The sequence below is a fragment of the Notolepis coatsorum genome (genome assembly GCF_963971535.1).
Source record: "Notolepis coatsorum genome assembly, chromosome: 1".
NCBI lineage: Eukaryota > Metazoa > Chordata > Actinopteri > Aulopiformes > Paralepididae > Notolepis > Notolepis coatsorum.
Window position 1 is genome coordinate 85,899,355 of NC_140165.1, and position 22,569 is coordinate 85,921,923.

General features: G+C 42.9%; 1 protein-coding gene across 2 annotated transcripts in view; it reads right to left on the reverse strand.

The window, feature by feature from the left end:
* Positions 1–2,092: 2,092 nt before the first annotated feature.
* Positions 2,093–22,569, reverse strand: part of LOC311227408 (transcriptional regulator ATRX-like) — a 183,642-nt gene continuing 163,165 nt past the window's right edge. For both annotated transcript variants that reach the window (XM_084313034.1, XM_084313033.1), the window contains exons 31-35: positions 21,264–21,407; positions 20,942–21,049; positions 20,731–20,826; positions 17,423–17,551; positions 2,093–3,501 (exon numbers count right to left, since the gene is read on the reverse strand). In XM_084313034.1, the coding sequence (XP_084169160.1) occupies positions 3,415–3,501; positions 17,423–17,551; positions 20,731–20,826; positions 20,942–21,049; positions 21,264–21,407 (564 nt within the window). In that variant the 3' untranslated portion in view covers positions 2,093–3,414. The remainder of the gene's footprint in view (positions 3,502–17,422; positions 17,552–20,730; positions 20,827–20,941; positions 21,050–21,263; positions 21,408–22,569) is intronic.

Here is a 22,569-nt window from a genome sequence, read left to right on the forward strand (position 1 = left end):
GCTGCGCAGTGGTTTAGGAGCCCAGGCTCAAAACAGCTCGAGATCTTGAGGTAGAAAAATGCTGTTTTTGAGGACTTGATTAGAAATACAAAACAATGAATAAAAAATATATATATATTACAGGTGTTCCATAGACTCACAGGAATTGTGTAAAAGTGCCCAAATAGTGAAAGAAATAGTAAAATAGTTCCCCTTTAAATATGGTAAAACTAGTGAACAGTAGAGCATGTAGACTCAGTGATTTTCTATCCAGAATGTGCTTTACTTTACTCATGACTGAAATGCTTCTTGACAGTTTAGATTGGACATGTTTTATGTGAGGTTTCCAGCAGATTCTATGGTCTATTATTAAACCTAGGAATTTATTTTCATAAACTCTTTCAATAATCACATAATTTATTTTAACTTGTACTTGAGTATTTAATCGACCGTTTCCAAATAACATAATTTTAGTTTTGCTCAAATTCAATGATAATTTGTTTCTATCAAACAATCTTTTTAATTTCTTCATTTCAGATGTGATGACCTCTAAAAGCTGCTGGATATTCTCACCAGAAAAAAATATATTAGTGTCATCCGCAAATAAAATACATTTAAATATATTGGATACTTTGTAAGGGATAATGTATGCCTACGAGGTCATTGTCGCAAAATAATTGACCGACACGGAGTTTAAAATACCGAGGCGCCGCGCCGAGGTGTTTTAAACGTAGTGAAGGTCAATTATTTTGCGACAATGACCGAGTAGGCTATACATTATCCCGCTTATTACATGGCTAACTTACTAACAATATACCTAATTCATTTGACAAATCGCAGTTGTTCTGTGGCTCTGTCAGCCCAAATAAAGTGATTATTATTATCGGGGCAGCCTCTGGCTCCGCTGTCAGTGCAGCGCTATACATTATCCCGCTTATTACATGGCTAACTTACTAACAATATACCTAATTCATTTGACAAATCGCAGTTGTTCTGTGGCTCTGTCAGCCCAAATAAAGTGATTATTATTATCGCGGGCAGCCTCTGGCTCCGCTGTCAGTGCAGCGCTATACATTATCCCGCTTATTACATGGCTAACTTACTAACAATATACCTAATTCATTTGACAAATCGCAGTTGTTCTGTGGCTCTGTCAGGCCAAATAAAGTGATTATTATTATCGCGGGCAGCCTCTGTGTTCTGGCTCCGCTGTGTTCTGGGTCCGCTCGTCGCTCCGCCCCCTGTCATCGCCGGCACGGCAGTGTCTAATTGCACTGAAACAGTGTGTCAGTGGGCTTGATTGCGAACAGCTGCGCTCTGCGGTCATTATTGAAAAATAATGACCGCAGTCGGGGGGCTATTGACCAATCACAAGCAAGCATTTCGGCGAATGTGAAAACGCCATGTAATAAACATCGTTAATGTACAAGATGAACAGTTTTGGACCCAACACTGACCCCTGGGGGACACCACAAGCAATGTCCAAACATTCAGATTTATAATCTTTGTCACAAATTGTTGTCTTTTATTTAGATAGCTTCTCACCCAGTCGAACACTACCCCCCTGATCCCATATCATTCCAATTTCCTGATTAATATATCATGATTAATAGTATCAAATGCTTTTTTTTAGATCAATACTCCAGCTAGATACACTACAGCTACATTCATTTTAGACCCGCCAATTTTTTTTTACAAGTTCATAAATCAATCATTTCTTTGGGGGAACAGTGTTCCGTCACTAAAAGGGTTGATGTGGATGGCCCTGTGATGATGACTGATGTTAGAAAAGCAGCCTAGCCTGCATTATAATGCTGTCATGTATGTGAACCCTATTTTATTAAAAGTTACCGTTACTTACAGGTGAACATATAAACGCAGTGGAGTGAAAAGTAGGATAATTCTGTTTAAATTCAGTAAAAATAAAAGTAAGGTTAATAAGGGAATAAGTACTAATAATTCAAAATTGTATTCACGTAGGGTACTTTAGTAAAGTACCCATCAATTTCCCACCTCAGTATTCAGGTTTCTCATGGTCAAGACGGGACAGAACACTCATAATAATGGAACACTGTGGACGTCAAAGCACTGGCTTTATGATTCAACACTAGGAGCAACATGTCTACATGTTGAATGCTTACAATTATACATATGACTTGCAATTGTTTGATTTCACAATCAACCAAAGGAAAGGTCTTTTCAAATCTTTATTATGAACTCAATAGAAATTAACAACTTTTTTTCTTTTACAATTTAAGGCCCAATGATCTTTCAAAACGTACCAAAAACAGGTGGCCGCTACTATAGCAATATAACACTAAATTGTATCCCTATGGCCCCACCACTGAAAATAAAACTATGTTACTGGAGTGCTTTTATAATCTCTAATTGAATGACTGAACTCCTGACACTGACAGGGAACGCTTAGTCTTCACACATGTAATGTTAGTAAATGCTGGCGTAAACAGATCTGTACATGGAATGATGATGGGGTAAGAAAATAAAAAAAGCACATTTTCCATCTACAAGTTCTACAAATTCTTCAAGATCATAGTAATGTACATATAGCTCAAATCTAGATCGGCCCCTTTTTCTTTTTTTTTATACAATAACAGAACATCTTCATATATTAACAAAACTACCCACTAGTTACTACTAGCCAAAACATAAAATCTTTTGGAGCTCAACAAATACAAATAAATAAACAAAAAAAGACAAACAAAAAAGAACATACATGTATACATTCAATTCTCCAATAGAAAAATATATATGTGTTGAGCTGCTACACTTTCCCTTGAAAATGACCCCAAACAAGGCACTTAATCAGCGACATCTCTGGTGGAACTGCTCAGTATAGCTGCCCTGGGCAGCTCCAAGACGCGGTGTGGTGTGTTGTTCAGACTCCGGGGCACACCGTTAGAGAACGGCTACACTGATGCTGACACGCCTCGCTGCTTGGTCGTTAATCAGTATGATTGTTTTACGAGATTAACTAACTAACGCTACTCTGAACATGAGCCAGGAACCAGAGAAGTAAGAATCGAACTTGTGACGTCATCAGGTATAAAGTCTGGAGCTGCTCCATAGACAATGAAGGGGAGACTGATGTGTTTGTTTATGACTTCATACCCAAATGAGCTTTAATGTTCTCAATTCTGAAAATGAACATGTACTCGAACTGTGTCTCTGGGGACGATCCTTTTATCCATCTTCTTTGTCAACTTGCTCCTTTACTTGTAAAGCATGAGGGAAATGACATCGTAACAACATCCTCTCTGTGAGGGGAAGCAACGGCTTCATGAGAAATGTAGTCTTTAAGATAACGTCAAGCTACAAAAGCTAAACTGACAAATAAAAATATATACAATACAAAATTAAAAAACGCCCTCTAATGGAACAGAAGAGTTGGGACAGGAGATCCCCTCCGCTGCTCAGCTACAGGATCTGGATTTTGTCTGGTTTAGGGTTCGGCGGGTCTGGAGCTCTCCTGCTGGTCAGGATGGCCTGGATGGAATGTGTGATCTATAGAGGGGAGAGTAAATAAACTGCATTTATATAACAGCTTTTATTCAAACCTTTATTTATTCTCGAAAAGGACAATTGAGGTCACCCTCCAGTGTTTCCCCTAGGATTTTTTTTTCATGGGGGGTGGTAGGCTACTAGTGTTGTCGCGGGGCGTGCGTGTCACGGATACGCGTGTAATGTTTCTTTCTAGCAATGAAGAAACTGGGGTTCATCACTAGTGCCAAAGGGCTTACTCACCATTGTGTGCTTTACCAAATGGTAGGATGGACCTCTCTGTACGTACAGAGGAAATCCCACATGTTTGTTTTTATATATAAGGCCATCATAGGGAAGCTTCCCCTATATCTTTCCAACCTAATTAGCTTTGCCTCTAGCAGCTACCATACCAGGTCCACAAGATGGCTACTTTTAAAAAAACCGAGAATAAACACTGAATTAGGAAGAACGGCTTTTTCAAGCTTCGCACCTTCGGCATGGAATGGGCTACAGGACCATATCCACTTAGATACCCTGGTCTCCCTCTGCGAGTTTAGGTCTGTATTACATAACTTCCTACAGGAAGAGTGTCGCTGCTTTCTCTAGTCGGGTCCCAGCTGCAAAACTGCAGAGTTACTGTATTGCCCTGTATTTTACTGTCGTACACTTTTACTGTTATGTAGACTGTTCTGTTTTGTGTTTTTATGTTTACGTGTGATGTATTGTGTATTGTGTACATGCACTTTTATTATGTTCTTGTGTGATGTACCGCACATTTTATTGCTGTCTGATGTTTTCGGGTGTTATTGCTGTCATCTTGGCCAGGTCTCCCTTGCAAAAGAGATCTTGTATCTCAATGGGACTTCCTGGTTAAATAAAGGTTAAATAAATAAAAAAAATAAATGGGGCCATCTAGTGGTTAGTATAAATCACATCACATAATATCACAACATCCTCCTTTCTTTGCATGTCCGGCTGCACTGCCACTGTCTGTGTCTGTGTACGGGTCTGGTCCAATCACATTCAGCATCCCGTCAGCGTTTTCCCCCCTCACCCACAGTCTGCAAATCAGATGCAGAGTAGGGGAGTAGGGCGGGTCTTCACGGAATGCAAGTCATCTCTCTCTTTCAGTCCGAGTCAGTTCAGTACAGTAAACTCGCTCATAGTTTTATCTCCGTGAGATAAATGTAGCTACTAGTAGCCTAGTTTCGCCAGCAGGCAGGCAGCAGAAAAATATGGCATTTTCAAAGATGGTCAGTAAAAGAAGAGTCGACTGCAATTCAAAGGTGAATGGACTGAAAAATATGCGTTCATCCTGAGTCCCAGCACCAAACCAATGTGACTATATGCCAAGAAACGGTAGCTCTTGTGAAGGGTGGCAATTTGAAAATAATGTATGACTGAGTGATGGAGACCATGTTTGAAGGCAAACAAAAGCAAATCTCCCTCAGATCGCACAGCAACCAGAATAACTGAAATACTGGCTGGTGATTTGATTAAACAGCTTTGTGATAGAATAAAAGAAAATGCAGTGCATTTCCATAGCTGTGGATGAGTCCACTGACACCACTGAGAAGCCTATGTTCTGAAGAACCATTCATGTTCTGAAGAACTGTTCATGTTCTGAAATGTTATTGCTAAAGATTGAGAAGATTGGATCAGTTGTACTTTTTTTTTGAATACTTGAAACCCTTTTTTTGTGGAATATTTGATGCGGCCCAGCCTCACCCAGACTCTACCTCCAGCGGCCCCCAGGTAAATTGAGTTTGAGACCCCTGCTTTAGATGCTAACCATACAACAATAAATGTAAACATTTCTGTTGACTCAAAACACAAGTTTCTTTAATAGTTGTCATACAGAAGTACAGAATACTTTTATACAAAATGCTTCTTACTGTTACGCTCCAGAGACTGTGCAAGACAAGATAAGATAAGTATGAAATAAAATAACATAGTATAGTATGTAAATTAGAAGTAAAAAATGAGGTCACAGTGTTCAGTATAGACATATGTACAATGTTCGATGCAGAATAGACGTAACTGAGTTACCATATAATATACAATACACAATACTATGCAGTGTACTAATATACAATACTATATAGTGCAAGGCAGAAATGGGATGAGGTGCAATTTAGGTACAATTTACAGTAGGTGTACGAGTTGTAGTGCAAATCCTTTATCAATAAATATAAAGTGTGTTTGTGTGATCTAAAGTGTGGAGAGTGGGTGCTGCAGTGTGTTGTTTGTTTAAGTGAGTGTGTGCGTGTGGGTGTGTGTGCTGTGTGCATTTGATGGTTGTTGCATATTGTTTATTGTTCGTTTAGCAGCCTGATGGCCTGGGGATAGAAGCTTCTTCTGAGTCTTTCTGTGCTCGCCTTAAGACTCCGGTATCGCTTGCCTGACCGCAGCAGTTCAAAGAGGCAGTTGTTCGGGTGGCTCGAGTCCTTAATAATTCTCTTAGCCTTCCCCCTGCACCGCTTGTTGTAAATGTTCTGGAGGGTGGGAAGCCCCCCTCCAATTGTGCGTTCGGCTGAACGTGTCACTCTTTGTAGTCTGCTACGGTCTTGTGCAGTGCTATTCCCAAACCAGGAGGTGATGTTGCCAGTCAGGATGCTCTCTATTGTACATGAGTAGAAGTTCCTAAGGATCTTCTGACTGACTTGGAACTTCCTTAGGCGCCTGAGGAAGTAGAGGCGTTGTCGTGCCTTCTTCACAACACTGTCAATGTGTGTGGTCCATGTCAGGTCCTCGGATATGTGGGCTCCGAGGTACTTGAAACTGTTCACTCTCTCAACCAGTGCCCCGTCGATGCTGAGGGGGCTGTAGTCCTTGACCCCCGACCTCCTGAAGTCCACAATCATCTCTTTTGTTTTGCTGACGTTCAGGGAGAGGCAGTTCTCCTGACACCACTGTGACAGATTTTCTACCTCTTCCAGGTAGGCCCTCTCGTCGTTGGCAGAGATCAGGCCCACCACTACTGTGTCATCAGTCAATTTTGATGATTGTGTTGTTGTTCCGCTGTGCCACGCAGTCATGTGTGTACAGGGAGTAGAGGAGGGGGCTCAGAACACAGCCCTGGGGGGCCCCTATGTTGAGCGTGATGGATGAGGAGGTGCAGTTGCCTGCTCTTACCACCTGGGGTCTGCCCGTCAGGAAGTCCAAGACCCACTGGCAGAGGTCATAGTTCAAGCCCAGGTCCCTGAGCTCACAGTCACCTTTTAGTTTTTTTTCTATTGTTGCTATTTCCAAATATTTTTTTTAACATGCATACCACAAATTAACGTCATATATATCCTGCTTTATAATTATTTATCCTTTTTTTTAGTTTTTTTGCAAAAGGATACAGCTCTGTGCTGTTCTTTACAAATGCTGAAGTCTGTCAGGTGGTTTAGACTGATGTGTAGATCTTCTCAGTACTGGTGTTGAAGGTGTCTGGTCAGCTGGTGGTGGCAATTTTTTCAGCTCAGCTGTCGGTGGTGCTGCTGTTGTGCAAACTTTGTCATCAGCTGTTGACCGTTCTTTTATTTTTTTATCTACTTTTTCTCCCCATTTTCTATTTTTCTCCCTTCCCCAATTTCGTATGGTCCAATTCTACGCTCTCCTGTCTCGAACGTTGTTAGGCCATGCCTCCCACAAGCCGGCTGCAATGTGGACGAAGCCTTGCATCACGTGTCCCCTCCGGTACACGAGGAGGCAGCCGTCGCATCTTTTCACCTGCACAGCGCGATCTATCAGCGGCGAGGGTCTGCGTGGGGACACGCCGCCCCTGTCGCTTCCTGATTCTACTGCGCAGGCACACCAACCGACCTGTAGGAGTCGCTGTCCACCAGACCATGTGAGCGGCGCGGCGCGCGGAGCGGGCCGTTTTGACGTGAGCGAGGAGTGGGTTTTAAAATGGGTCGGCGCGACGACCGGAGCGAGAGTTCTCCTCCGCTCCAAGCCGCTCAGGTCCGCTCCTCAGTGCGCACGGCACTGGTCTGGGAGGCGTCTACCAGACCAGACCAGATGGCACCGGTCCACAATGCACCTGTCCTCAGTGTCCGTCCTGTAAACAGAACTGCATGTGCTTACAAGAAATCCCACAACGTGAAAGCATGGCCGTGTTTGCGAAGTATTTAAAAAAAGTAACAGATAATAAGTTCCAATGTATCGTGAAAACAACTAACGATGATGGTGAGGAGACAGAATGTGCAGACTATATTACCGTCGGAAGAGATTCTTCTTGGAATCTAAAGACACATTGGGAGGAAGCATGACCACATATTTCGCGAACATAATGAGAAGAAATCCAAAGGTTTGTTACTTGTCATTATTAGCCATTTTGAAATTGGTAGCCTTATTACAGCTTAATGTATTGTAGACCTAATATAAAGCATGCATTTATTATTTGTTTTAGATGCCCAGACGAAGCAGCAACAAAAAGAGAAACAGCGTGACTCGCTGCACAATTTCCTCACTGGAAAAAAGGCACCTAACGTGACACGTGAAAGAAAAAGGGAGCTGGATGAAGCGTTTTTTTAAATGATATCCATGGATTACGACCCCTTAAGTAAAGGAGAACGTGAAGGTATGAGACATTTTGCCGGCATGGCCCAACCAGGTTACACCCCGCCCTGCTACAATACTGTCCGGGACACACTTATGCCACATGCCATACAAGAGATGGAAGTCAAACTACGAGATCTCATAGGAATGGGTGAAGGGTTCGTTCTTGCATCTGATATTTGGACAAGTAGAAGAGGCCACAGTTTCCTTGCTATTGTGGCAAGTTTTATCGACGGGACGTTCAAGGGCCACACGGTTCTGTTAGGCTGTGAGCACATAACAGGGTCTCACACTGCAGATCGCATATATCAAAAGTATGAAAGTGTGCTGAAAAATTGGAACATTCATCAACGCGTGATTCGTGTGGTGACAGACAGTGCCAGCAACATGGTCAAGGCATTTAACATCCTGCCTGACGCTGAAGGAGAAGAGGAGAAAGATGATGATGATGAAGTGGCACTGGTGGTGGAGGAAGGGAAGGAAATAGCGGAGGAGGAACCTGCGCTCTCGCAAAACCAAGTGGACGTGGTCACTAATACTGTAGAGGCTATGGTAAACCAGTACTTCACCGTATCAAGTTTACACCTGCGATGCCCAATTCATCTGCTTCAGTTAGCTATCAAAGACGCAGTTAACGAGCATGATGATATCAATCACCTGCTAGTTAAAGTGGGAAAGCTAGTGAAAAGTGTGCGTAAGAGTTGTCTGAACACGGAGGAAACTGACTCTCTGGGTGTACGACCCACCACTGCTTGCCCGACGCGATGGAGCAGCCAGCTGCGCATGGTGGAGTCTGTCCTAAAGCTATTCAAAAAAGATGCATTGTGGCAGAGCAAACTTAAAACCACTGCCGCTATTCTCACACTTAATGACGTGCGTCGGCTCAATCACCTTGTTGAAGTATTGTCACCGCTGGCTGACCTCACAGACAACATGCAACGGGAGCTTGGGAATTTGGGCATGATTCTCCCGGCTGTAGGCGAGCTCAAATCCCTGCTTGTCAACAACAACGCTGCCCTTCCATTAGGAATAGCTTCTTTCGCGGAAACACTGTCCAATAACGTGTCCACTCGCTTCAGAATGTACTATGATGATAAACACCTCCTCTTCGCGTCACTGTTAGATCCTCGTTTCAAAACAGAGTGGATAATCCGTGATGAGTTGGTTTGTAATAAACTTGGAGAAATACGCGACCTCCTCGTCAAAGAAACAGAGGAGATGACCGCAGCAGTCGCTGGTGCTGGAGAGGCAGCAGGTCAACCCGACGGCGGAGAGTCTGACGCGCCCGAAGAAATCAAGAGGCCTCGTATGTTTGGATCATACTTCTCAGAGAATCAGCCCACGGGAGGAGGCAATGCGAAAACTGAAGTTGAAACCTACCTCTCGTCCCCAAGATCAAACCCTGACGATGTCAAAGATGTCATTGCATTTTGGAAACAAAATTCCAAGTCCCTTCCACGCCTGAGTAAAGTTGCCCGCAAAGTGTTCAGTATTCCCAGTGGCTCTGCGAGCGCAGAGAGGGTGTTTTCCGCTGCCGGTTTGATGTCAAGAAATCACCGCATGAGTTTGAAGCCTCAGACATTGGCTAAACTCGTGTTCTTGAAAGTGAACTCAAAGATAATGTAGCTGCCGTGGCACTGCATGGCAGATATAGGCACATGAGCATTGTTTTATTTTGTTTAAAATGCACAAAGTGACAAAAACTAATAGCCTATAATATCCTACTTTATTGCAAAATGCAATAGGCCTGCCTAAAGTTAATGGCCATTATTTTTTATTTTATACATAAGAATGTAGCACTCTGTTTTAGATTTTATACATTTATATAAATGTAGCATATCCAACAGCACTTTTATATTGGTTGATTGTATTCAAGTTTTTCAAAGGCTATATGGAACTTGCACATTTTCGTTTGTGTTTTACTGTGAGACACTTTGTAGACAGTTATGTCGAGTAAGTTATATTTTTATTTTCATAGGCATATTAGCTATGTGATTTCCTGAGTTCGTTTGATAACAAGCCTGTTGCATTAATTGTCTTCAGTGCATGCTAAGCCAAGGCCTTAGGCCTATTACGGCCTCCTCTGAGGCTCATGTCATACGTGTAATTTTTTATCCGTCTTATGCTGCCCTGGCTGTCAGTGATTATGTTCTACCTCAGATTGATTGGTTGATTTAATACTTTATTAACAGTATGCAAAAAGGTATAGGCCTACAGTGTAATTCAATTAGCTACGTCGGATAATACAAGGTACTGTATATGCCGAGGGCTGTGCATAATTAGTTTTTTCCGTCACTGCGTTGAATGTCTTGGTGGTGCCCTGCCCATGGTGCAGTGGTAAATAAAAAAAAATACCATATTCGGTTGATACATTTAAACTGGGTCTGTCTGTTTGCATTATTCTATGATATTTTAAATAACGAAATCAAGAATTTACGCATGCTCGAACGAAGGCCTTCAGGAAATCCGATGTGTTTAATTAGCCAATTTCAGGAAAACAGCACTTTCTTTTATTTCCCCCGCTGTAATTTTTTTTCTGCTGAGCGGGGTGGAGCGAGGAGCGCTTGATGCCAAAATGAAGTTGAGCGCTGGCGGCGCGCTGAGCGGTGTGGCGGCGGGATCAACATGAGCAATTAGCGGAGCGGACCAAGCTTTAAAGAGCGAAGAGCGGATTTCTCACCCGCGCCGATCCGCTCACATGCCCTGCTGTCCACAACGTCCGATCCCCACCCACCAGCTTCCCACCCCCTAATACTGGCAATTGTATTAGTATGAACGACCAGCGAAGCTGGTAGCAACGCCGAGAGCTGGGCTCGAACCCAGCATCTCCTGCGTTGGTGGCGAGCGCCTTGCCCACTGCGCCACCTAGCTGCCTACATGTTGACTGTTCTTCAAGTGTCTCTGGTAGGGGTGCACCGATGTATCGGTCGGGTATCGGTATCGGCCGATAAGTGCCTTGTTGACTGCAATTGGCCTATCGGCCGATAAGCTCGAATGTGCCGATGGCAGTAGCCGATAAATATCCATCAATTTGTGTAGCGTCAAGACAAAAAAAAGTTCACTCGCGACCTGCACAACGCCGTCCCCAGTCTTCCCCACACACACACACAAGCTACTGCATCAAAGTTACTACTTATGATTAACAAGGCATTCGTTTTGTGGCATTAATGTTATATAGTTTTTAGAATATCATTAAGCCAACTATCCAGTTAGTTTTTATAGTGTAACGTTTGGCTAACAACTTGCCATAATGCTCTCTGACCGGCTGGCGACGCAGTCGATAGCGATCTCACAGTCCGTCATCAAGTCAGGACCCCAATCGGCTGACTGTCCGTAGTACCTATCAGCCACTCAGTTTTGAAACAGACGGTCTGATCCCCATCCCACTTAGCTATAGCCGTAGACCGTGCCACCGTTTTAAAGTCGTAGTGAAGATTGATTTATATGAAAACAGATTTATGTATAATTTATACATAACGGTACTGGGATTAAAGGATAACTCCACTTTTTTTTTAAATTAGCTTATTTAACATCTTCCCTGGAGTTAGACAAGAAGATGCATACCTTTTTTGTCTCTGTGCGTGCATTTTAGCTTTGGGAATAGACGCTCCGTTAGCATAGCTTAGCTTCATCACTGGAAGTGGGGGAGGACAGTAGCCTTACAGTGCCTTACAGTGTATTGCAAGGTCTGACATTGACCAAACTTGATATGCATGACCTTGGTGGGCTCTAGGTCAACTCCTGAAAAGGGGGTCAATGTCAGACTTTGCAATCAAAAGTTAGGGGGCTAATAACCCTTGCCTAATTTCAGTGCGCCCCTAACTTTTGATTGCAAGGTCTGACATTGACCCCCTTTTCAGGAGTTGACCTAGAGCCCACCAAGGTCATGCATATCAAGTTTGGTCAATGTCAGACCTTGCAATACACTGTAAGGCACTGTAAGGCTACTGTCCTCCCCCACTTCCAGTGATGAAGCTAAGCTATGCTAACGGAGCGTCTATTCCCAAAGCTAAAATGCACGCACAGAGACAAAAAAGGTATGCATCTTCTTGTCTAACTCCAGGGAAGATGTTAAATAAGCTAATTTAAAAAAAAAGTGGAGTTATCCTTTAAAGCAAGCAAAAAAAAGAAGAAAAAAAAAGAATACTTTTATATTTTTTGCTTTCAGGAGGGACAGAGGGTCCCATTGGCGGGGCGGGCCGCGTCTATATTAAAGCCAGCCCAAGAGTGCTTCCGCATTCGTCTGATTGGCCCCGGTAACGCAACGCAATGCAATGCACATTTTCTTTTTTGCCACTCACTCGCTCACTCATAACGCCATAACGTTATTTCGCGAGCCCAGCTGTCAGAAACTGTACATTGTAACGTTAACACAGCCCAGCTGTCAACTGTACTTTGTAACGTTATGTTATTTCGGGTATTCATTATTTCGTGCGACTGTACATTGTAACGTTAACACAGCCCAGCTGTCAACTGTACTTTGTAACGTTATGTTATTTCTGGTATTCATAACGTTATTTCGCGCGACTGTACATTGTAACGTTAACACAGCCCAGCTGTCAACTGTACTTTGTAACGTTATGTTATTTCGGGCGTTTTATTCATAACAAACATTGACGCGATTCCGCCAACACATATGTAATGGTTTTGCTATGCATAGAATAACAGAACAGATTGACAGGTGGTGACAAAGCACTGGGCATTTATTTAAAAAGCTGTCAACTGTACTTTGTAACGTTATGTTATTTCGGGCATTCATAACGTTATTTCGCGCGACTGTACATTGTAACGTTAACACAGCCCAGAAATAACATAACGTTACAAAGTACAGTTGACAGCTGGGCTGTGTTAACGTTACAATGTACAGTCGTGCGAAATAACGTTATGAATGCCCGAAATAACATAACGTTACAAAGTACAGTTGACAGCTTTTTAAATAAATGCCCAGTGCTTTGTCACCACCTGTCAATCTGTTCTGTTATTCTATGCATAGCAAAACCTATTAATATTACATATGTGTTGGCGGAATCGCGTCAATGTTTGTTATGAATAAAACGCCCGAAATAACATAACGTTACAAAGTACAGTTGACAGCTGGGCTGTGTTAACGTTACAATGTACAGTCGCGCGAAATAACGTTATGAATAAAACGCCCGAAATAACATAACGTTACAATGTACAGTTGACAGCTGGGCTGTGTTAACGTTACAATGTACAGTTTCTGACAGCTAGGCTCGCGAAATAACGTTATGGCGTTATGAGTGAATCTGGTCCTCGTTTGGATAATATGTATTCCATTTCCGCGAGTGAGTGGCAAAAAAGAAAATGCGTATTGCATTGCGTTACCGGGGCCAATCAGGCAAATGCGGAAGCACTCTTGGGCTGGCTTTAATATAGACGCGGGCGCCGGGCGGGCCGCCCCTTCAAGGCAATGGTAGGGGAAACACTGCCCTCCTTTTCAATGTCGTCGAGACTTGGACATTTCAATGCACATAGGCGCCCACTTAATGGAGCAGAAGATGCGGGTGCTCTAGGACTATTGAACTTGGGGGAGCAAGCTTGTCTTTTTGCTCCCTCACTTTTTGATCATATCATATGATATAAATATCCCCCCCCAATTTATAAATCTTATCGAACCATAACTACGTAATTTCAATCAAATTAATAATACGCAATGACACTTAATAGCAAGTTTTTAAGTTTCCAAAGATTGTGTGACCCCCCACTTTAATGGTTTGATCCAGTGCCCACGGGCGTTTGTCGGCATGACGTATACGACATGTTGGGGGAGGCGGCTTTTTCGAACCTTTTTCGAAATTCAGGCTGGATATTGGATAACATTGTGACTCGTGAGGATTATTCTTCTGCGTTTACATTAAAATGGAGCAAATCATCACGTAAGTCGAACACTGTGACTGTATACTAAATGCGCAAACAGATTGAAACTGAATATTTCTCGTATGGTGAGCCTCGGCGCTGAACCGAGTGAATCCAGAGATACGGGATGGTGCGCACTGCGCAGGCGCTGTGATCACCCAACGACGGAAATAATGCCGCTTTGAGCAGTTTATAAAAAAAATATAAAAAATATTTATTAGCAACGCCGAGCTTTCAAACCATCCCGTATCTCTGTGCGAACCCCTCGTGCAACTGTGAGCACCTTTGTAATGTCTCTGTGATACTTGTATAACGAACGGTTCGGCCAGAACCAGTCCTTCATGGTAAATCTAGGTTGGTTTCCCATTGAGGAGCAAGTGACTGTGGATTCACTCGGTGCAGCACAGACCCTGATGTAAACAAGACAAACGTCTTTCTCAGGTCTGCATCCCCTTAACAATTGTGTGTATTGAGCCGTACTGTATTTTACCCATTCTGCAATCTGTTAAATAAAGTTTTCATTCATTCAGCCGCCGCGCTCACTGGGGCTATTGATGGCGTCAATTAGTTGTTGTTGTTACTTGTTGTTGGTGCGGCGGATGTGAACGGGGCTGGAGGGGCTTTGGGAGGATGGGAAAGTTATTATTATTATTATTATTATTATTATAATAGTAATTGGCTATCATACGTGCCTAGCTAGCGTTAGCTAAAAGAGCCCTCGCAGTGAAGTTATTATTATTATAGCTATCATACTGCAATATAAACTGAGTTTTATAGTGAAAAGAGCAGCTTTATTTTGGTCAAGATTGAAGGCTCTATATTGCAGGAAATTGCACATACAGGTGTTCATTAAATGTAAAAAAATCTGCCGTGGAGGGGTTCGTGCCGGACCCCCTCCAAACCACCCCTTGCAAAAAAAGAAAAAAAAATAAAAATTAAAAAAATAAAGAATAAATAAAATACTTGCACCCCCACTTTCAACTATAACTAGGCGGCCATGTCAATGCATACATTTTTTATAATATAATAATAAAAAATAACAACTCTCTCTATATAGCACCCTTCACACATGGACCGCAGCCCAAAGTGCTTTACAACTTATGCTTCACATTCACACACAACACAGAGGGGAGACAACCATGCAAGAGAGCAGTTATGCTCAAGTGGCGGCGATGCTTGGCTAAGGGTATCGCTGCCAGCGGCGGAGGACAAAAGTGTAACTGCACGTCAGGCGACGCCCACAGTGTGTAGGTATGATGGTGGAGGAAGGAGCCGTGAGAAGGAGATGTGAGAAGGAGACGTGAGAAGGAGACGTGAGAGACACAGAAGGAGACGTGAGAGACACAGAAGGAGACGTGAGAGACACAGAAGGATACGTGAGAGACACAGAAGGAGATGTGAGAAGCAGACGTGAAAAGGAGACGTGAGAGACACAGAAGGGGCTGTGAGAAGGAGACGTGAAAAGGAGACGTGAGAAGGAGAAGTGAGAGACACAGGAGACGTGAGAGACACAGAAGGAGACGTGAGACACAGAAGGAGACGTGAGAGACACAGAAGGAGACGTGAGAGACACAGAAGGAGACGTGAGACACAGGAGACGTGAGACACAGAAGGAGATGTGAGAGACACACAGAAGGAGACGTGAGAGACACAGAGAAGGAGACGTGAGACACAGGAGACGTGAGAGACACAGAGAAGGAGACGTGAGACACAGAGAAGGAGACGTGAGACACAGGAGACGTGAGAGACACAGAGAAGGAGACGTGAGACACAGGAGATGTGAGAGACACAGAGAAGGAGACGTGAGAGACACAGAGAAGGAGACGTGAGACACAGGAGACGTGAGAGACACAGAGAAGGAGACGTGAGACACAGAAGGAGATGTGAGAGACACAGAGAAGGAGACGTGAGACACAGAGAAGGAGCAGTGAGAGACACAGAGGAGACGTGAGACACAGAGAAGGAGACGTGAGAGACACAGAGAAGGAGACGTGAGACACAGAAGGAGATGTGAGAGACACAGAGAAGGAGACGTGAGACACAGAGAAGGAGCAGTGAGAGACACAGAGGAGACGTGAGACACAGAGAAGGAGACGTGAGAGACACAGAGAAGGAGACATGAGAGACAGAGGAGACATGAGAGACACAGAGAAGGAGACGTGAGACACAGAGAAGGAGACGTGAGAGACACAGAGAAGGAGACGTGAGAGACACAGAGAAGGAGACGTGAGAGACACAGAGAAGGAGACGTGAGAGACACAGAAGGAGACGTGAGACACAGAGAAGGAGACGTGAGAGACACAGAGAAGGAGATGTGAGAGACACAGAAGGAGACGTGAGAGACAGAGGAGACGTGAGACAGAGAAGGAGACGTGAGAGACAGAGAGGGAGACGTGAGAGACACAGAGAAGGAGACGTGAGAGACACAGAAGGAGACGTGAGAGACACAGAAGGAGACATGAGAGACACAGAGAAGGAGACGTGAGACACAGAGAAGGAGACGTGAGAAACACAGAAGGAGACGTGAGCGACAGAGGAGACGTGAGACAGAGAAGGAGACGTGAGAGACAGAGAAGGAGACATGAGACACAGAGAAGGAGACGTGAGAGACAGAGAAGGAGACGTGAGAGACACAGAGAAGGAGACATGAGACAGAGAAGGAGACGTGAGAGACACAGAAGGAGACGTGAGACAGAGAAGGAGACGTGAGAGACACAGAGAAGGAGACATGAGACACAGAGAAGGAGACGTGAGAGACACAGAAGGAGACGTGAGACACAGAGAAGGAGACGTGAGAGACACAGAGAAGGAGACATGAGACACAGAGAAGGAGACGTGAGAGACACAGAGAAGGAGACGTGAGAGACACAGAGAAGGAGACATGAGACACAGAGAAGGATACGTGAGAGACACAGAGAAGGAGACGTGAGAGACACAGAGAAGGAGATGTGAGAGACACAGAGAAGGAGACGTGAGAGACACAGAGGAGATGTGAGAGACACAGAGAAGGAGACGTGAGAGACACAGAGAAGGAGACGTGAGAGACACAGAGAAGGAGATGTGAGAGACACAGAGAAGGAGACGTGAGAGACAACCCACTGTCGTCTCTAGACACGAGAGTGGCTCCAGCACACATACATGTTAAGGTTAAAACTAGGGCTGGGTGACGTGGCCAAAATATTACATCACAATATTCTTCTTAGTTTTGACACTATTTTAGGATATTTTGTTTTTTCCAGTAGAAATTACAATGTAATATGATATATTTCCTATGTCTTCATCTTGTAATACAATTGTTGCCATTTCATTCAAAATGGTCCATTTCTTATAATATAATAAAATATTCGATAATGCATATTTTCGATTGTTTATTTGTTAAATTATATAATCATACTACATAGCTCTAATCGCAGATTACATAATATTATATATATACACTACACCGCTTGGTTTGGCTCAGAAAAATACACATTTTATTTCAAAGTTATACACAATGAAAATGAGGTCTGGGACTCACAGAGTTCTGCTTGGCGAGGACATCTTCGTAGACGGCCATCCTGCATGCACGCTCCTTGTCGTTCGCGGCTTTCATCTGGTTGGCCAAGTTCTTCACGTCCGCCTCTGCCATATTTGCGTTGTCTCCCCACTGTAAACAGGGGGTTATGCAACGGTTGGTTCTGATCAAGAATTATATTATGAGGATATCTGTACTGTATGTGCTTAGGTATTATGTACTATATAAATACATGGTTCCCAAAGAGAGGCTTGGAGGGAGGCTTGCAGTTACACTATTAATCAGGTTCTAATCTGTTTCTGACATCATCCATAAATGCATTGAATTGATTACCATTTGGTTTATACCAGTGACACCTCATCAGATAACAGTGCTTGAAAAGATAAATGCATTTTCTCAAATTCATTCATCAAAAACGTCAAAGGCTCATTCAATTGATCAAGTCACGCCATCAAATCCATCAAACAGCGCATCTCCTCATATTTTAAACCCAGTTACAATATCACAATAACGTGACACTGTCACAGTGACAGTGATACAATTAAACAATCCACAGATTCAGATTCCTCATAATTCATATCCACAATCCACGCATAGACGCTTCATGTATGCTTGAATGAAACACAATCCGGGCGCTCCGTTAAGCAAATACACAGCGAAGAATATTAAACTAATCAGAGCCAAATGCCTGATAGGTTTCATTCATTAAAAATATCCCAGCGGGATTCACATTTGCAATGATCCGTTTAGTCCGTTATTAAAATAACTGTCGCGATCGCGAGCACCGTATCCGTATAACTATGACGTGCATTATATAGGACAAAGTAAATTTAGTATCAGCATTTTAGGTCTATTATTTTACATTTCAAAAGCCCCCTCTAGAAAAACGAAGCACAAAAACATAATTCAGAATGGTATAATGGGAGGGGGGGGGGGGTTCGAGCTGGAGCATATGTGTGTAGGTTTTTAGATAACAGGTATTAGGGGTATATCTTATATAAGACAATTAACTAAAATGTGATTTCATTGGATGTGCTCTGACAATTAATGCTTGTATATCTTATCGTGTGTTGTCATGTTTGTTTATGTGTTTGTTTAAAAAATAATAAAAAAATAAAATACAAGAATGGTATAATGGGATCTAGACTGAGAATGATTTCAGGAATCGAGCTGGGATTTCTTTGCGAGGGTGTGGCCATGCAGTTTATCCAGCTAACTGAACTAAACTCTGCCCTCAACCAGGTTCAAACTTTTGGATCTGTTGCCATAGCGAAAAAAAAAATCCGACGTCGGGGAACGGAAATGTCTGGCTTAAGTCAAGCTATGCTAAAAGTTAGCCAGATACGAGGAACAGGGCCCTGATGTTATTAACCTGAGACCACAACCCTGATGTTATTAACCTGAGACCACAGCCGTGATGTCATTAACCTGAGACCACAGGCCTGATGTCATTAACCTGAGACCACAGCCCTGATGTCATTAACCTGAGACCACAGCCCTGATGTCATTAACCTGAGACCACAGCCCTGATGTCATTAACCTGAGACCACAGCAGGGTTTCCGTTAGAAAAAATTGTTGCCGGTCTCCGTGACCTGCAAGATTTCAATCTACCGGACAAATGAGATTAATTCCGGTCATAGTTTATTGAGCTTTAAAACAATTGATAGGCAGGCAATATAAAGAATGTCATCCTCAAGGCATGTAGATTTATAATATTATTACTTAAAACTAGGCTACTTTTGCGTATAGTCATTAATTAATATATTCCAAATAAAATAAGTCCCTCGATACTCCGTGCTGCTGCTGACTTGAACTAAAATAGACCGCGTATGTGGGCAGTCGGTCCGACACTAAACAGCAGTCTGTTATAATCACATTTTTATGAGCTAACGAATTCCGTTATATTGGACATTTGTATTAATTATATCAAGCGAAGAACTGAGAAAGCAGAGAGACGGCAACATTATCGTGGTTTGCGTGACGACTCTCTCCACCTCGCAACGACTTATTTGCAAAGAGTATGGCGCTGCAGAGAAGCTGATTTAGCTGTTATTGGCTCTTTTCTGGGAACCGCACAGCAGCGCCCCCCACCCAACATTGGCTGAAAATGGCCAAATTGGAGTACTGCTGGAATACTGCATTGTGCCGTTGCCTCTCTGGCTCTGCAGCTTCACACAAAAGTCCGCACACCAGCACTAAGCTCTCGCCGACAACGTCGTTGTCATTATTAGAAGCAACGAGGAAACAAATGTAATGATCGTTTCGTTCATCGCATAGGCTATTTAATTTTAGCCTATTTTAATACAATTCAAATAATCAAATTGTGCTTAGACTCAGGGAATTATTTTCACCGGACATTAAGACCGGAGATATTAAATAAGTCGGACTTCAACAGATTTTGCCGGTCAAAAACCGGTAATTACCGGCTAACGGAAACGCTGGACCACAGCCCTGATGTTATTAACCTGAGACCACAGCCCTGATGTCATTAACCTGAGACCACAGCCTTGATGTCATTAACCTGAGACCACAGCCCTGATGTCATTAACCTGAGACCACAGCCGTGATGTTATTAACCTGAGACCACAGCCCTGATGTCATTAACCTGAGACCACAGCCCTGATGTTATTAACCTGAGACCACAGGCCTGATGTCATTAACCTGAGACCACAGCCCTGATGTTATTAACCTGAGACCACAGCCCTGATGTCATTAACCTGAGACCACAGCCTTGATGTCATTAACCTGAGACCACAGCCCTGATGTCATTAACCTGAGACCACAGCCGTGATGCCATTAACCTGAGACCACAGCCCTGATGTCATTAACCTGAGACCACAGCCCTGATGTCATTAACCTGAGACCACAGCCCTGATGTCATTAACCTGAGACCACAGTCGTGATGCCATTAACCTGAGTCCACAGCCGTGATGTCATTAACCTGAGTCCACAGCCGTGATGTCATTAACCTGAGACCACAGCCTCGATGTCATTAACCTGAGTCCACAGCCCTGATTCTATTAACCTGTGGGTCAGCTAAATGACTAAATGTAAATGTGTCATGCCTGAGATCACAGCCCTGATGTTATTAAATATAACATATGTCATCTCATGTTCTATTGCCTCAAGTACAAGCAGTCAGACCTCAAATAGTACAGTAATTTTACATTTATTTATCAATGATTGTATTGGTTAAACAAATCCTAATCATAGCACCTGCACTTTAAACAAAAAAGTGTACATTGAACAAAAATATTGAGCTAACAAGCCCATGAATCCTGAGCTAAGGGTTGGGATTAAGGATACTCACCAAGCGGATCATATAGTCCACTTCAGTCAGATTCTTAATCAGATGCAGTGAGTAAATTGCCTCAGTGACTCTTGTACGACATTCCTGGATCAAATCCTGTTAATATAAATGAATAAATACATAAATAAGAGGCATATATACACAGTAAAAATGTAGTTACATCATAATGTACAAGGGACATTGATAGACACTGGATGTCCAGGGTTTCTACCTTCAGTTGTTGGTTGGTTTTCTTCATCAGGACAGTGAGGTTGAAGGGAAGGGGGTTGAGTTCAATGGAGGCAACAGCGCTGGTCTGCTTCTTCAGCAGGAACGCTCCCTGAACACACAGAGAAACACATCATCCAGCTGTCTGTCTGTCTGTCTATCCATCGCAATGAGGGAGTGTGTTTGTGGATTGATAGATTCATTGATTGTCCATCCATCTATCTCTCAGACAGTATCTTCTTTAGCTCTGTCTGTCTCTATGTCTGTCTGTCCATCCGCCTATCTCTCAGACAGTGTGTGTCTTCTCTCTCTCTCTCTCATATTACCTCTGCCTCGTACTCTGCCCAGGCAGCTTTGCGGTCAGCCTCACTGAGCTCCTCCTCCTCCTTGTGGTCCAGCAGGGTCTCGTGCTCATGGTAGCACACAATCTGTTCTTTACAGTTATGTAGAAGCTCTGCCAGCACCATATCCTGAGACAGACAAGGGTCACGGCATGATGGTGTAATACAGCGGTGCTCCATCAAGGGATTTCCAGGGGTCCCCAGAATAATAGGGTTAATAGCACAATGAGAACATATATAAAAGTTGCACTTTCTCCACTGTTATTTTAGCTAAAGAAGTTTGGACTCAATCATATCCAACAACAAAAGTTCTCTCAGATGGGGGACCTTGAGACAAAATATTATCAAAAGGGGACCCAAAGCTTAAAGGTGCTATAGATAAAATGTTCATGTAACGTCACAGTGACCAAATGCGTCCACATTTTTATAGGATTCTATCACATTTTCATAACAATAGCGAATATAACTTACCCTGCGCCATTTGCATTGAGGATTCTTACAAATTAACAATGTTTTATTTGTCCTTTATATGCGGATAACATTCAAATCTTAAATTGTACCATTATGTTCCCGTTTAGACAACAAACATAATGCTAATGATGCACTCTTGTTAAGATAATTGGGTGACCATTCTCGATCACTGTACTCAGGTCCCATTAATAGTTTAACGCTGTTCAGATCGCGTTTTCCTAATCTGGTGCTGACCAGTGACCTGTGACCTGTGCTAAAGGTCTTGGGAATTGTATTAATGTTGTAGTCATAACATTTTCACCTTTTAATTTTAAACCAATGCTGCCATCTACTGACAACAGAAAGTGTTGTGTATCGTCAACTTGAGAGGCTACCCGCACTTCCGTAAACACCGTCGCCCAAAACACATTCTAGAGATTCCCATTTTTTACTGGTACATAGGTTCATATCTAATAGTCTTTAGATGACTAGTAAATATAGATGAATACTCATGAAATTTGATATATATATTCTAAAATAAGTATAATTTCACTTCATCTACCTGTCGACATGAAATTCCCAAACGCTGATGGTAAAAAAAAAAGCCTGGATGTCGCACAAAATGGGGCATTAACCGAATTTGGTCCCAGACAATAAGAGTGACTGAGATTGGTCTATGTTCCGTTAGAGTAATATAAAAATAATATACCCACAGAGCTTTTAGGAAGGTGCAGAAGTATTGCTTTCCCCTAACAAAATGACATTTTGTTGTTTACATGTTGCAGGCATGTATCCCCTCCCTACTTCCTATTTCCCAACATGGAATGCACCCGATTGAATA